This window comes from Lissotriton helveticus, chromosome 4_1 (genome assembly GCF_964261635.1).
Source record: "Lissotriton helveticus chromosome 4_1, aLisHel1.1, whole genome shotgun sequence".
NCBI lineage: Eukaryota > Metazoa > Chordata > Amphibia > Caudata > Salamandridae > Lissotriton > Lissotriton helveticus.
This window is the reverse complement of record NC_136063.1, coordinates 433,861,984-433,878,900: the sequence shown is the minus strand read 5'-3', so window position 1 is coordinate 433,878,900 and position 16,917 is coordinate 433,861,984. Positions and strand designations below refer to the sequence as shown.

The window sequence follows — 16,917 nt, the reverse complement described above, 5'->3', positions numbered from 1 at the left end:
GAAGAAACCATTTATTAGAGTGCGTAAAACCAGTGACAGTAGTTTGATTTTAGAACCACCCGGCACTGCTCATTAAGAAAGCCACACTGCTACAGACAGAGCTGCTGTAGCCTCATGAACGTACCTTGGAACACATTTTGGTTGTAGAGCATACTTGATTCTTTATCAAGGTGTTGAATGCAGGCTCCGCATGATGTCTTGAATCCATAGCTTGGAGGCTGCGCTTGATGTTTGGAATCGTTGCTATGTGCTGCGCATGATGCCTGGAATGTGTAGCAACGTGCTGCATGCAGGCTGTGCTTGATGCCTCGAATTCGAAGCACTGTGTTGCACGTGATGCCTGGAATCTGTAGCAACGTGCTGTATGCAGGCTGTGTGTGTGATGCCTGGAATCTGTAGCAATGTGTTGCGCGTGATGCCTGGAATCTGTAGCAATGTGCTATATGCAGGCTGTGCGTGATGCCTAGAATCTGTAGCAATGTTTTGCGCGGGATGCCTGGAATCTGTAGCAACATGCTGTATGCAGGCTCTGCGTGATGCCTGGAATCTGTAGCAATGTTTTGCGCGGGATGCCTGGAATCTGTAGCAACATGCTGTATGCAGGCTCTGCGTGATGCCTGGAATCTGTAGCAATGTTTTGCGCGGGATGCCTGGAATCTGTAGCAATGTGCTGTATGCAGGCTGTGTATGTTATTTTATTTTGTAATGTGCACAGCTACCCAATAAGGGTTTCCGAGCGCAGGCCATAACATAAGCTAGGAGACAAGCGGAATTAGCAATGTAGGTTAAAAAAAACAGGTTTTCAATTGTTTCCGAAAGACGGGAAACAGCTTCTCCCTCCTCATCGCATCAGGTAAGGAATTCCATAGGGTTGGCCCAAGAAGAGCAAAGGAGCGGCCTCCTATTCTCAACAGTTTAAACCTCGGGATTTCAAACAGTTCTCCTGATGACGAACGAAGCAGGTGTCGGGGGTGGTACTCATGAACCAGATCTTGTAAATATTTGGGGGCAGAGTCGATCTTTATTCTGAACATATAGCATAAGGCTTTACATTTTATGCAATGTTCTACCTTGAGCCAATGCAGTTCTCTCAGGGCATTTCCCATGTTGGACATTCTTTGAAGGCCGCAGAGCAATCTAGCAGCACAATTTTGCACCACCTGAAGCTTTCGTAGTTCCTCTCTGTTAGACCCCAGAAAGAGAATGTTACCGTAGTCCAGGCGAGATGGTATTAAAGCCTGGACGACTGTTCTTTAGGTGTTTACAGGGAGCATCCAGATAATTATTTTTGCCATTTTAAGATGGTAAAACAGGTGGCTGCTGTCTGAACTGCCTGTTTCATTGACAATGTATTGTCAATGATAAAGCCTAGATTGCGTGCCTGAGAGGAAGGTGTGGGTAAAGGTCCCATTTCCGCTGGCCAATGTTGGGGGCCCCAGCGTTCATACTCTTTCCCAAAAATGAGTACTTCCGTCTTTTCCCCGTTAAGCTTGAGCAAGTTTAATTGCATCCAAGCTGCAATCCTGCGCAAGCCTAGTTGCAAATTAGAAGGGTCCTGTTTTCCCCCCTGCTGATAATGAAAATATGATTTGTGTATCATCAGCATAGGAAAAAAATGCAAGCCCTGCCGCTTCCGCAATAATTGCTAGTGGTTGCACATAAATATTGAAAAACAACGGGCTCAAAATAGAGCCCTGTGGCACACCATACGGGGAGGAATAAGACTTAGACGAGGCCCTGGTGGAGCACACCTGGAATGTTCGTTCTGCTAGAAAGGAAGACACCCAACCAAGCGCCGTCCCAGCAATACCCAGTGCCTGTAAAGATTCAAGTAATACGGTATGAGAAACCATATCCAAAGCGGCACTTAAATCTAATAAAATAAGGGCAACTGTGTCGCCAGCGTCCAAGCGCTGGCGTAACATCTCCGTAACGCCCAGCAAAGTAGTCTCCGTGGAGAACCCTGCTCTAAATCCTGATTGCGAGCTGTGCAGAAATTGAGACGCTTCCACGAACAAGGATAACTGTCCATTAACGTGCTTCTCCAAGACCTTCGAGAAAGTCGGGAGCAGGGAAATGGGTCTAAAATTGGATGGCATGGTCGGACCTGCATTAGGCTTTTTTAACAGAGGTAAGACCATCGCATGTTGCCAGACTGTGGGCATCTGTGCTTCTCCAAGAGAGGCATTTAATAACCCCATCTATACTTCAAGAGCAGGTTGTTCCATCTGAAGAAGCACTGTAGCTGGAAGCAGATCACAAGGAGAACCCGATTTAATACCAGTTAAAAAAATTTTTTAATAGGGAACCCATATCCAAAAGATCCCACTGCTCCAGTTTTAACCGCGGGCCTTCTGAACCGGAATACATCCGGGCAGTGTTCTGGAGGGCTGGGGTTGACACATTAATTCGACCTAGTTTCTGATAAATTTGCTCAACTTTGTTTATGAAGAACTCGGCTAGGGAATCACATTGAAGTTCATCAAGAACAGGCGGACTGGGTACAATCCCAGCACCTGCCAGCTTTTTAACCATAGAAAACAGAGTCCGCGAGCAATTTTTTGCCCCCGAGATGGACAATGAAACATATTCAGCACGTGCCTTTTTACACAATGCATGATATTTTTTCAGTGCTGCCTTGTAAATATGTTTGGCCTCTGGAGCATAGTTACTTCTCCACCTTCTTTCCACCGCTTTACACTTACTTTTTTCGATTTTTAACTGCTCCGTAATCCATGGGGCAGGGGGGCGATGCCATTAAATGTTTTAGCCAACAATGGCAGGCACGCATTGGCCGCAGAGGCAATCCAATTATAAATAGTATTCAAAGAGGCGAGAGAAATAGATTCCTGTGCAGGGGCATTATTTAACAACATTTGATTAAATTTAGCAATATCCAATTTCCCCCAATTTCTAGATCGACCGGGTAATTCAGGAAGCAGAGGTGGCAGGGTGGCACTACTATATTGGAATTTAACCACATAGTGGTCTGACCAACTCAGTGGTAATGCAGGCGAACATTTAATGCCAGGCAGATTAGAAAAAATAGGGTCCAGCAAGCGACCCGCTCTGTGCGTGGGGCCATCATTGCAAAGAGGAAGATTCAATGCAGAAAGGTCCGCAATGAGCGCCCTGCTTGCTGGGCACTGAATGTCTTCTAAATGAAGATTTAAATCTCCTAAAACGGTAAAATTGGCTAACTTAAGTAGCCAGGGAGCCAACCGGTCTGACAGCTGGGGCACCCAGGCACCAGCTGGTCCTGGGGGACGATAAATCAAGGCCCCGGATAGGGTGAGTTGGAGAGAAAGCATAAGTTTGAACAAGGCTGCTTCACACTCCTGTAGAGGAAAATCCTCAAATTTGCATGAATAGTGCTTGTTATAAATAATCGCGATTCCACCACCCTTCCTGGGAGTTCTCTCTCCCTATTATTGAGTAATTATCAGGGAGGGCGCCAACAGGACCTGAACTGTCATTCAACCACGTTTCCGTTAGAAAGATCGCATCAGGTCCTTCACTATGTAATAGATTAAACACATCCTCCCCGTGTTTTGGTAGGGAGCGGCAGTTAATGCTCCAAAAATTGTACGTTTTGTTCCGCGTACGATATGTTATTCAAGCTGGGATTATTAAAGCCAAAATTGCAACCACTGCACCGAGAGTAGGCTGCTAATGGACATAATAGCTTACAATCCTCACCCTTCCTTCCCTGCAAGCTGAGCAAGTAATCTGCCGAGTAATGTAGGTTTGAATTAGGGAGGGGAGAAAATTGGGCATGAGTCCTGGCCCCTGGTCCCGTAGGTCTCGGACGGTCGCAGACGGTCTTGCCTTTGTCGCGGCTTAGTCGTGACATTGGCGCGACCGCCGCACAAAACCGCTGCGCGTCAATACCATGGTACAATTTAATGGTGATAAAGGTTTGCTCCACAAGATAAAAACAGTGTAAAAAAAAACACTGAAATTGGTTGATGTGCAAAAAATTATTTTTTAAAAATATGAGCAGCAAAACATGACTAATAATTCACAATCTCCCTAGAAGCTATTTTAATTCCCGATTTGCAAATTCGAGTCGATCAGCGAGCTTCAATTAAGCAGCTCACCCGACCAAACCAAGCCCCTTAAATAGTAATAGGGCCGGTGGTCGTGCAAACACTAGAACGCTGACCTTCGTCAGCGCACGGCAATTTCCAGATGGCCGCCCTGGACCAAAAACAAGTCCCACACGAGCTCAGAAGGCCGTAATACAATCCCCAGGTGAGGCACAATTTAATGGTGATAAAGGTTTGCTCCACACGATAAAAACAGTGTTAAAAAAACACTGAAATTAGTTGATGTGCCCAAATTTTTTTTAAAAAAATATGAGCAGCAAAACATTACTAACAATTCACAATCCTCCCAGGAGCTATTTTAATTCCCAATTTGCAAATTCGAGTCGATCAGCGAGCTTCAATTAAGCAGCCAAGATGCCTGACATCTGTAGCAATGTTTTGTGCGTGATGCCTGGAATCTGTAGCAACGTGCTTCATGCAATCTGTGCGTGAAGCCTGGAATCTACAGCAAATTGTTGTGCATGATGGCTGAACTCTGTAGCAACGTGCTGCATGCAGGCCGTGTATGATGTTTGGAATCGTAGCAATGTGCTGCGCATGATGTCTGGAATCCATAGTTAGGAGGCTGCGCATGATGTTTGGAATCGTAGCAATGTACTGCACATGATGCCTGGAATGTGAAGCAATGTGCTGCAAGCAGTGTGTGCGCGATGCCTGGAATCTGTAGCACTGTGTTGCTCGTGATGCTTGAATCTGTAGCAACGTGCTGCATGCAATCTGTGCCTGGAATCTGTAGCAATGTGTTGCACGTGATGCCTGGAATCTGTAGCAACGTGCTGTATGCAGGCTCTGCGTGATGCCTGGTATCTGGAGCAATGTGCTGTATGCAATCTGTGCGTCATGCCTGGAATCTGTAGCAATGTGTTGCACATAATGCCTGGAATCTGTAGCAACGTGTTGTATGCAGGCGGTGCGTGATGCCTGAAATCTTTAGCAATGTTTGGCGCGTGATGCCTGGAATCTGTTGCAACATGTTGTATGTAGGCGGTGCGTGATGCCTGAAATCTGTAGCAACGTGCTGAATGCAGGCTGTGTGAAATGCCTGGAATATGTAGCAATTTGTTGTGTGTGATGCCCGGAATCTGGCTACGTGCTGTGTGCAAGCTGTACATGATCTCTGGAATCTGTAGCAATGTGCTGCTCATGATGCCTGGAATCTGTAGTAACGTGCTACATGCAGGCTACCCATGATGCTGGAATCTGTAGTAATGTGCTGCGTATAGGCTGTGCATGGTATCTGGAATCTGTGGTAATGCGCTGTGTGCCGGCTAGGCTGTGCATGATGTTTGTAATCTGTAGCAATGTGCTGCATGCAAGCTGCGTATGATCCCTGTAATCTATAGCTAGGTGGCTGTGCATGATGATTGGAATCTGTAGCACGTGCTGTGTGCAAGCTACACATCTGTGAATCTGTAGCACGTGCTGAGTGCAGGCTGCGCACGATGTCTCTAGTGTGTACTAAGTGTTGCATGCAGGTTGCATGTATTATGTATTCTGTCGAAAGGAGTTGTGCTAAGGATGCACATGTTGTCTAGATGTAGGATGCACATGAAAATCGGTGCATGCTTGGCCACTTTGTGACGGTCTTTCTGTATAGTGCTCAAAAACAGAAATGTGAGTGTTACGGCTGGATGTATATTTTGACCTATAGTCGATACAATGGCAGGATGTATGTCGTAGATGAAGGTTTGGAATGGATCACGTGCTCCACACGTTTGAGGTCACAGGTGCTGCTATTACATTCTTGTTGGTTACATGTCTGTGTTGATTAATGTTTCCTGCTTTTAATCATTATTTTTATGATTGCAGGGACCGGATGAGATCGACAAAGTTACCGTTCCCAAGAGCAACGCCGATAACAAGAAGCGCCAGTTTGAAAAAGTTGAAGACGGTGATGTGACCACACAGAAACACTCGGAGGGCTTCTTCCATAAAACAGAAGTGCTGGCTGGTGAGTAGAACTTTAAGTGTGAAATATGTTTTTTATCTGGTGTTTGATTTCCAGGGATAAGAAAAAGAGACCAAAAGAAAACTACAAAAAAATTGTTATGCAGTGAATCCAGATTCGTTTATGAATCCAGATGTCTTTTATAGCCCATTGTTGAGCAGTTGGGATTAGTATTCCACACTCGATAGCATGCCTAAAGGTGGAACTTATTGGCTTACCAAGAGATGTCTGACATTTTAAGGCTTCTCAAATACTTCAGCGTTTAAAGATTTTAAGAAGAGTGCGTTTAAATTGTTTTTAAAATTTTGGAGGCTGCCGTTTTAGTGTGGAACAAACCTCTTTTCTATATGCTTCTTTAAAAAACATGTAAAAACCGAAGCTAGCAGAATCACATCCCAAAAATATTTTTTTCTTCTTTTAGTGTAAAATAATTAGTTTATTGTGTTACAGATGTGAGTCTACAGTTCCTAGCTATTAGTACAGTACAGGAGAGTATAACCCATTGATTAAAGAATATCCACCTTATTGTTTTACAATCTACTACCTACCACTCAAGGCTGCTGTCACCTCCTTCATCTAAGTCGATCTCCTCCATCTCAGCATCTCCCATCTGAGGTGGGGAACTGTATCCTACCCTAATGCATTCTCTAGACCCACTAGAATGAAAGATACACTTACTAACAAGGACATTCACTCTCTCCTCCTGTCCTATAACTCCACACACTACGTCAACCTAGACCATCTAGGCCAAATCCAAACAATTCCTTTAAACTCACATCGTGACATCAGACTTAACTCCAATACTATAAACATGGCCAACCTTAAGCGAGTGCCCATCACACAGACTACCTCAGCTGGCACCAATCCACACCTGAAATGCATGCTTTTCAACTGAATATCAGCAGTGAAACATGCAGCAGACGTTACTGACCTTATCCTTGCACAGAAAATTGACCTCCTGCTCCCCTACCAAAACCTTGCTAAATTACCCCTCTGGACCAATCCTGGACACCCTAGTCCCACCTAACAACAACAACATCATCATTACATTGGACAGAGCTAATAGATCAGGGGGTGGCATCGCCTGTCTACACCATATGTCTGTTAGTGAAACCGGCTCAAACCATGGTTCTATCTTCTTGTGAATACCTATGCTTAGATAGAAGTAACAACAAGCCTATATGCAAACTGCACGCTATTTACCATCCACCAGGTGACAACCCCTCATTTATCGAAAAATTATGGAAATAATCTCATCCAACATGGAACAACATTGTTCCCAGTTCTTCCTTATAGACTTTAACCTCCACTGGAATAACCCAGTAGTGAATAGCCTTAAAGACATTCTAGTGGACCTCAACCTAATCCAAATCTGCAACAGTCCCATCCACATCATGAGTGCGAACTTGCACCTAATAATTTTTAAGGCCTATTCCATCCAGCTTGAATCGTTCGTCCCGCGTGACTTGACTGACCACCACTGCATCACTTTCCACATCTCAGAATGCCGGATTACAAAATTGACTCAACTAAACTAAAGAAACATGCGAAACACAAACCTGAATGAAATGTTATCCCTCATCAATAATGCCTTGCCTCCTTGTGTAGACATGTCTGATGTCCATGACCTCACAGTCCATTATAACAATTCCATGGTAAACATTCTTGACATGATTGCCCCACTACAATTAAAAAGAATTTCCACCAAAGACTCCAAACCATGGTTTAATGGCAGCCTAAATGCTGATAGAGGCAATCTGAGACTAGCTGAACGCTCGTGGAGATTCTCACCATCCCTCGATCACCTTTAGCACCTGAGATTGATGAGGAGCATCTACAACAAATGAATCAGAAGTGCGAAATTGAATATGTTTAGTAATCAACTAGATAAAGGCAGAAATTGCCCCAAAAAACTGTTCGAGTTTGTTAAACTACAATCCAATAGTTAACCCAACCGTCCCACAATAGGGTCTAGTCTGCTGCCAAACTGCGAGGAATTTGCCTCCTTTCTTGAAAAGATGAAGAATGAGTGATTTGCAATCAACAATGGGCCACTTTCCAGTCTTCCTCATATCAGATCACCCCCCTCCCCCCCCCGTCCCCACACCCACCCACCCCTGACCCACTCCATGCCCCTCGACCACTCCTTAAATAGAAACGGTTCTTGGAACAAGTTCAAAACTTTTGACAACGTTTCCATCTGCAATATTCTTACAGTACTTAAACCCTCAAACCACTTCAGAGATCCTCTACCTGCGAATTTCTTCAGTAAGATGAAGAATTCTGTACTTCCAATTTGAGCCAAGATAGTCAATGCCTCCCTACTTCCAAGCATGATCCCAGGTTGCCTAAAGTCAGGACAGCTAACTCCTATTTTGAAAAAATCCACAGCGGACCACAAGGACCTCACCAACTTCTTCCCAATCGCCAAATTCCAATTCTGGTGAAGCTCCTCGCGAAATGTGTTCATATCCAACTTTGTAACCACATAGATAAATTCCATCTCCTTGACCAGTTCCAATCTGGCTTCCGTCAGGGTCTCAACACTGAAGCGGCCCTTACACACATAGTTGATGACACATTAAAAATGCTGGGTTAGGATGAATCTTGCCTCCTTGATTCTGTCAAACATGACAGTCTCCTAGACCTTCTAGAATGGAGGCTGGATCTATCTGGGTCTGTTTTAAACTGGTGTGCATCATTTCTCTGCAGTAGAATGCAAAGAATCAAGGTCAATCAGTCCCGGTCCAATTCTACACCAGTCATACTAAGGGGTACCACAGGGGGTCCACGCTCTTACGCACTCGCTGCAACCTGTTCATGTAGCCTTTACATGAAATTTTGAAATCATCTAGCATCCAGTATCATATATGCTGATGACACCCAACTGTACCTGAAAATCTCTTCCCCCTGAGTATATAACGTGCCCCAACACAACTCTTCTCAAACCCAAAACTGGCTGACCTCCAACCACCTCAAACTAAACACTCTCAAAACACAATTCCTCCTAATCGCCCCACCCAAGCTGTCTCCCGTTAGTGAAGAATATTTTAAACAAAAACTGCTTTTAATTGTGTACCACAGATCATAGATTCCACAAGATCACTGGAAATAACACTAGATAGGAGTGTGAACATGCAGGATCACATCCGCACTGCCACCAGACGAGCGAACTTCCAAATGAGCATCTTAAGAAAAATTAAACCCTCTTTCCTCCCAGATGACTTCAAGTCTGCTGTTGAAGCCCTAGTAATCTCCAGGTTGGATTATGGAAGTGCAACCCTCTGTGGTTTACCGAGATGCAAGTTGGCTCCGCTAAGGGTGTCTCTTAACTCTGCAGCAAGACCCATCACAGGATCCAAAAGAAACCACTACATCTCACTGGATTTAAAGTCTGTAAACTGGGTCCCATATAAGACTAGGATTCAGCCAAAAATTGCCTGCATAACTTACAAAGCCCCACACTTCAACACCCCACTGTACCTTGCACACAAATTGGAGTTATCTGGCGACTGCAGGTCCTCTAGAAGCACCAACACTTTATTACTGAAGCCACAGAAATTTCATAAAAAGGAAACCTACAATTGTGCCTTCTGAGACATTGCCCTGAAAATTTGGAACTCCTCGCCCCCGAAACCAGACTGAATTCCTGCTTTCTGATCAATACTTTTCTGAACTAAAATTCCCAGACTGTACCCTCCGGACCACTCTATGGAGCATTCTCTTCACCCATGCTTACTACTTCCTACCTATTCTCCTTCCTGCTTGTTTATATATCTGCCTTGTCCTTAGTGGGCATTGTGGGGGGTGGGGGGGGGGGTTTCTCCCCTCTCCTTGACTGGGGGACATCCAGTTTCGTTCTTGAATTTGTTGTTTATTTTTGGTCCACCTGTTTCTTTTCCCTGACTATATGTAAGCGCTCTAATGCCCACTTGGGTCATGTTCGCGCTATATAAAACTTTATAAATACATTTTTCCAGTTATGTAAATAATGTAGCCTCCCATAACTGGTAAAGACAAAATGCGATTGAGAAAACAGGAAACCTGATGTGGAAAAGCCTTGACTATTTCATATTTGTTTTCTATCTGCCAGTTGTTGCTTGAAAATAAGGATAGCACGTTGTGAACAGTGAAGAATTTGAGCTGGTGGTCTGACGTGGCGGGCATAGGTGCTCAGGGCCTTGTGCTTAGATTTCATCACCAGACTTTGACCCAGAAAAAGAGAAAGGTAAAAAAGGGAGATGACAGAAGAGAAGGATAGGGAAACCGTGACAAAGATAAAAAACTGAGATGAAAAAGAACCTACAAAAAATAGAGGCAGGAATAAGTACTCCAAAAAGACATGTGGTGGATTAAAGATTAGGCAGTCTTGCTATTGTGTTATGTTGCCATGTGACAGCACCAACAGCGGGCTCATAATGAGAACTTGGAGTCCATGCATTTATGTGTATTTCTCTAACCAGTTTAAACACTGATTGTGACTATATACTGAGTTCCTTTCAAGTTATGTAACTGGTAGAAGATACTGTTGAAGGCGTTAAACGACTTTGGAGCGGTATTAGTGATGAGAATTCAGACCAATGCAAAGAAAACTTTACATGCCTCAGTGGCCCTGCGACTCAGTCGGGCTCCACCCTCAGGGAGCCACCCACCCAGCCCAAAGCCTAGGATATTCTGAGGCATAGAGTGACAGGGCCCCTCCCAGAGTTCTACAGCTCCTTTTACATTATGCCACTCTGGAGAAAGCATTCCAACCCTGCTCGGAACGAGCAGGGCTGGGCTCAATTCCTTTTGGTTTTTCTTTTTTCTGCTTTCCACAGTAGCCCTGCTTGCTGTGTGTGTGGGTGTGGCAGAGCATGCTTTGCCGTGCCAGGAAAATGTCTAATAGAATTTTTGCGCACTCCAATATTTATTTTAGTTTTTCTTCTTTTTGGTATCCGTCAGATTGGTTTACATTGAGTGAGTGTCCTTAGCCTCCGACCTTTTTCCACCTGATTTTTATGTGGATACAACATGTCCTCATAATGTAAATCGTAGCCTGTGTGGCCATATCGGCCAAGCCTGACAACCGAACCTGTAATCAGATTAACCTGAATCCCTAGGGGTGTGCCCAAAGCCGGACTGCCTTTGTTTTCCATTCGCTAGTCCGCACCATTATTCTTACTGCAAGTGCTTGCATTTCTATTGAATTCTGACTTGTCCTTTATACCAGAGATCAACACAATGGGTTAGTATTTTTAGAATCGTGTCTCTGCACTTAAAAAACAATCTTCCTTTTATTCCTAAGGGTCTATTTGCTGTCATAGAGATTCTGTGTATTGAATACAGCAGTGCGCGTAACCTGGCTCTCACACTGAGACTTACAAGTACAAATGCCTTTAATTCAGCCAAGCATTCTGTCAAATCCGTTTACATCTCCGTATTTAGTACATTCATTTTTGGTCAAGTATTACTAGGAGAATGAGCCAAAATCCTCGATTTGCCATCAGTTGAATACTGTGTTTCCATGAAAATAGGTTTTATATTTATTTCTGGTTCTGTTTTAAAGAGCTCTACTGCCCTTTAAGCCAGGCGTGTGCTTTTAAAAACAGCAAAAAAAATCTTAAACGCTGGAAAAGTAACAATAGTCATTTTTCTGAAATAGAGGAAAAGAAAAAATAGTTTAGCACCGCCACAGAGTTGCACAGAATGCATTGTTCCCGGTCATTGGTTCTTCTTTACATCTCCGTACTCGCCCAAATTAAGTTGGGAATGCTCTGGGTAAAAAATAAAAAACACAAAACAAGACGTCATTGTCTCAGCTCTGCCACTGGTGTATTTACTAGACTCGTAGAGCTTGTTTTCTCTCAATCAACCTAGCTTCTGCAGATGTGTAAATAGGCCCTCCTCATTTTGTAATTTGTAGCATAGAATATAACATAAATGACATTTGGGCTTTCAGAATTGGGGGCCATGGACCATCTTTACTATTCTGTGCTGGACACACAACATTCTTTAAAATAAAACCTCCAGAGTAGGCTAGTTTCAAAGTCTGTCTAGTTTGGGCAGAGAAACGTTTCAGAGAATGATCCTCATTTAGAATGATTATTATAGACGGCTTCCATTGGAAGACTCTTTTATGAACAACCAGATTGAAATCCGGTTAGGCACTGCTGTGATGATAATAATAATAATAATAATAATAATATGTAACATTGGGTAACAAAAGTAGTCACCTGGGGAAGTGCTTGCTTCCCCTTTCTTCCCGCGTCTTTCCTGGGTCTTAGGAGACCAGAGATTGGTGTCAGGAGAACGGTCTCACGCACCCCTTTCACCTGTCCCGAGCCTCCACAGACCTGAGGGAGGCATGAGGACACGGGCAGCGCTGTCCACTGTTGTGCTGCTTTTTGTGTGGACCGGTGCTGAGAGTAGAAAACAGAATCACTGTCTGCACGGATCCCACTCCTCTGGGAAGTCACAGATGGAAGGAGCTGAGGTATTTCTATTTATAATTTGATTTGGTGGGGAGGGGTTATTTGGAGACGGTGATGGGTGTGGTTAGCAGGTGAACAGTTTTTGTTTATCATTTGAAGAGTTGGTCATGTTATGTGTAGCTCCCCCATTCCTTCTCTGTCGCTGTCTGTATGTTGTAAGCAGAGGCTAATGTTTTGGGGGGGCCATATATAACATAAAATTATAGAAGGATAAGCAGTGAACAAGAAAGCTAAGCAGTGAACGAGACGTGATTTTTAGGTTGAGCCTAGCAGCGCGCATGCGCTGCTCTGAAAGGCTTCTTGTAACTGCTCTGTGTGGGTGTGACTCCTCCCACACCTTTGATTGGCTTTTGCGTGTGTCTTTCTTTAATGAAAGCACGCAAATGGATAAACGTGGGTGCATGTCCCACCTCTTTTAAAATGTTCACTCCCACGGCGTTTTGCCTGTGGGAGCGAGCAGCGGTGCGCAGGGCACCAGCTCAGTGCCTCCTTGTTTATTTCCCTCTTTCACAGCATTTCCCTCCCCCCAACCATTCCGTGTTTATGGCTTCCTTTCCCCGCCACCATCTTTCACGACCACCTCCTCGCCCCAAGCCTACAGGCCATCTCACCACAGCTGAAATATTGGATCATCCACAAGATTTAGGGTTAGCCGCCCTGCACGCAGCATTCCAAAATCAACAACTTCAAATGTCATAGCTGAAATCAAAAACTGCTTTTTCTATAGTCTGCGGTGGGTATTCTTAACCATGCAGTAACTAGGGCATTTGCCCAAGAACCAAAGTCAAGACAACCGCGGTCGACTTTCAAAGCGTACGTTAAAATACCATGTCTCACCCTTGGATGTCCAACACGCACGCCGCGAGCCTTGGCTGCAGGAGCGACAGGATGATGATCCTCTGCTGTGACCTGACTGCCATGGTGTTGCTGCTGCTGGCTCGTGCGCTTCTAGTTCGGCGCGATCTAACCGTGTGCATCTAGTAGTCTGGTGCTAGCAGTTGGTTCACTGGTGCCTGAGTAAGCCCCGCTGAGGTGAAACCAGCAGGAATGGTATTTGTGACAGTCTGTGGGGTGTGACCCGAATAGTCAACCCAAACAAGAGAGCGAGAACTGCCCAACCCTTGCATGTCTGCCAAAAGTGCGAGAGACTACTTCCTGAACCGCGTGTCTGTGCAAAGGTCGATTCAGAACACGCATGCAGGCCGAACATAAGTAGAAACCGAAATCAACAGCATCAACAATACTGTTAAAATGAGCCCGCACTACAATGGGCCACCATTAAAATAGGGCCCGGGAATTTGCTTCGGTCAAGGCAGGCCATCATGCTGTGAAAGCTAGCAGCCCCCGTTTTGCAAGTCTATTTGAGCTAGCATGCTCTGTGATATGGGAGTGATGTAATCATTTCCCAGTCTCCAGCCCCATATTTACCTTCTTTTTTTCAGTCTTTTGATTGTACATCACAAAAATGTGTTGTCTCAAATTTAAAGAAATCGATAGATTTAATGCTTCACAATAAGAGGCAAATTACGTATGTAAACAAGCATTTGCAATGCAATAGGTCTCACTTTTAAGCGAGTTTTATCTATTGGCATTGTAAATAACAATGCCTATTATTTTAGTTTTTTAAATCATAAATAAAAGGCATTGTCATTTACAATGCCAATACCTTAAACACGCCTAAATGCGAGACCTATTGCATTGCAAAAGCTTGTTTCACTAATGGTTCCTGAGTGACATTATAGACAACTCAAGCTTTGCTCTCATTGACTTTATGATAACACTCCGTGAATGACATCGTTACCCATATATTTAATTCTATATGTTGGGTACCCTGATTATGATCTCTCAAAGTGTGATATGTTCATGATATTTTCTTGCAGAACCAGATAAAAAAGAAGGCTTTAGGAGTGATATTTTTAAAGCATTAGCACGAGTCGCACAAAGCTATAAAGAGACGCCAAGAATCTCCCACTGTTATTCCTAGTCAAAAATATTCATTTGCTAATGTCTTTCTGGGATCATATGAAATAACAAGATATTGACTAATGTGATTATGAAAACATATTTGTACAGTTTATTAAATCTTCTCTTGTTTTACAGCGGTCATTGCTGGTGGAGTTATTGGCTTCTTGTTTGCAATTTTCCTGATCTTGCTATTGGTGTATCGCATGAGGAAGAAGGATGAAGGCAGCTATGACCTTGGGGAGCGTAAACCATCCAGTGCAGCCTACCAAAAGGCACCAACTAAAGAGTTTTATGCATAGAGCGCCAACCTAGTGTCTCTATTAATGAGATCACTGAACTTTTTTTAAATAAAGCTTTTGCATACAATATTGAAGATATGTTTTCATTAAGGAACCAGTACGGCCCTTTATGATAAAATCCCATTGTATTTAAAACTTTTTCATGTATTCTTTTGAAACGGTGTAAAATTCACACTTTTAAACGTCTGCATTGTTCTGTGAATAGCAGTGGCAACTATTAAGTTAAAAGGCCATTGAGGTTCACTGGAAAACAAACTTCATGCATAAATATAAAAATTACAATAGAAATAATTTTTATCTTGCAGTTCTATGAAAGTTGTTTAATTGTGTCAGCATGTTAAATTCATTTTATTTCATTAATTTATCTTTTTCCAAAAAAATAGAATGCCTTTTCTGTAGTAGTCATGTTGCAATTTGTCTTCGGTTCATTCAGATAATCTTATTGTAAATGTGTTTCTTTTCAGCTGTGTGAACTCTAGCCTCTTCTTTCTCTCATTCTTTTGCCTCCTTTCCGTCAGTCCATTTTACACATTGCTTTGTTTCTCTGTGTCGCATCAGGCACATTTGCTGCAACCGGTCTATGTGTATAACTGGATGATTGTTCCGAACAAACTGCGTAGTCGTGTTCTTACCAAGCGAATCTTATTTAAGAAAGATTTGATGTAAGCTACTGGCAAGCCGAAGCAAACCCAAAGACTCTTAACAGTATTCTGAGAAGTTACTGCGGATTTTTATGGCCACTTTTCGAGTTAATTTCTTTCCAGGTTGAAGGTACGAGTAGGGGTTTTAAAAACCTGTTTTGTTCTTAAAAATGAATTTAAGTTGTAAAAGTCCTTTGAAGCCTTTTAAGTGCCTATGATTCTATGTAACTTGTTTCAGACTTGTATTAATACGTGTATAACAGTAAAAAAAAAGTTGGTATTTTATAAGCACAGACAATTCTAATGGTAACTTTTGTAGTCTTACATCGATAGACTTAAATTGTAATTTGGGAACATAAACACTACTGAATAAAACAAGTGGCCTAATATTAAATGATATATTGGCATGCCTTTTTTAATGTAACCATCTATGTTTGATTGACAGCTATACCTTCCAAGGTGCTTGCGCGCCCAAACGCGCACAGAATACATTTATTAATGCTAGGATCTGATCCTCATAACTAGAGTCCAATGGATTGCACCAGGGTCCAATTGATGATCCCACTTGGAACTCAGTAGCATGGCTTCCCTGCACAAGCTGGGCACACTGTATGCGCTGGTGCAGTAAACTGTGCATGCCCAGGGAAGGAGTCGATGAGTGGCAGTGGAAAGGAATCTGCTCATTGTACAAATTGCTGGCTAGCAGCACATGAAATTCTGGAAGCTCCTATCGGTTTCCTAAGTTTGCTCAAGGATTTACAGATGGGTTGTGCAGAAGTCAGAATGAGGATGCATTCGCTTCCACTTCCCAGTCCTAACGTTGCACCTTCCTCGCTGGAAACAACTCTGCACAATGGGCGACTATTTTGTGATGTTTCAGTAACCCTACTACCTTAACGTGTGCCAATCCAGGTAATACTATTGGATGAGTTCAGAAATTCAAGAAAAACAGGACTACTTCACTTGAATCGAAACTCAATACATATTCATGAAAATTGAGACCAACCAGGATTGTGAAGTCTTCCCAAGACCCAAATGCTGCAACACTGTGCACTGTCCTTACAAGAGCTTTCCCTAGAGCGGAGGTCCCTAAGGATGCATACCCTATAAAATGGCATACTATGTATGTTCTTCAAAATTCCCTGATTGGAACTGCCAAATATAAGATGCCTTCAAAAGTGTTTCTTCAGAGATGTTGATCTCATGCTAAAGTCACAAAAGTGAAGGCTCCAAAAAATATTGTAAATTGGACATTTGTAAAGTGAACGTGCCTTGATAGAGGCTTCTTGGGAGAAATTGACACACCCTTGCTGATTTCAAAACAGTCTTAGGACTGAGAAAAAAAATCCCAATTGCCACCACAAATCAAACTTCTCAGTGTATGCTGTGCGTTTCCTGTAAAAATCACCCTAGTTTCCAAAATCCTCCTAAATGACATATTTGCAGACAATTACCTTCTCAACATCCTCCTCTTCAGGGACA

At 43.2% G+C, this 16,917-nt stretch overlaps 1 protein-coding gene across 2 annotated transcripts in view; it reads left to right on the top strand.

Annotated features, from left to right (window-relative positions):
* Nucleotides 1–15,829, top strand: part of SDC2 (syndecan 2) — a 263,320-nt gene extending 247,491 nt beyond the window's left edge. For both annotated transcript variants that reach the window (XM_078686998.1, XM_078686997.1), the window contains exons 4-5: nucleotides 5,919–6,060; nucleotides 14,631–15,829. In XM_078686998.1, the coding sequence (XP_078543124.1) occupies nucleotides 5,919–6,060; nucleotides 14,631–14,794 (306 nt within the window). In that variant the 3' untranslated portion in view covers nucleotides 14,795–15,829. The remainder of the gene's footprint in view (nucleotides 1–5,918; nucleotides 6,061–14,630) is intronic.
* Nucleotides 15,830–16,917: the final 1,088 nt, after the last annotated feature.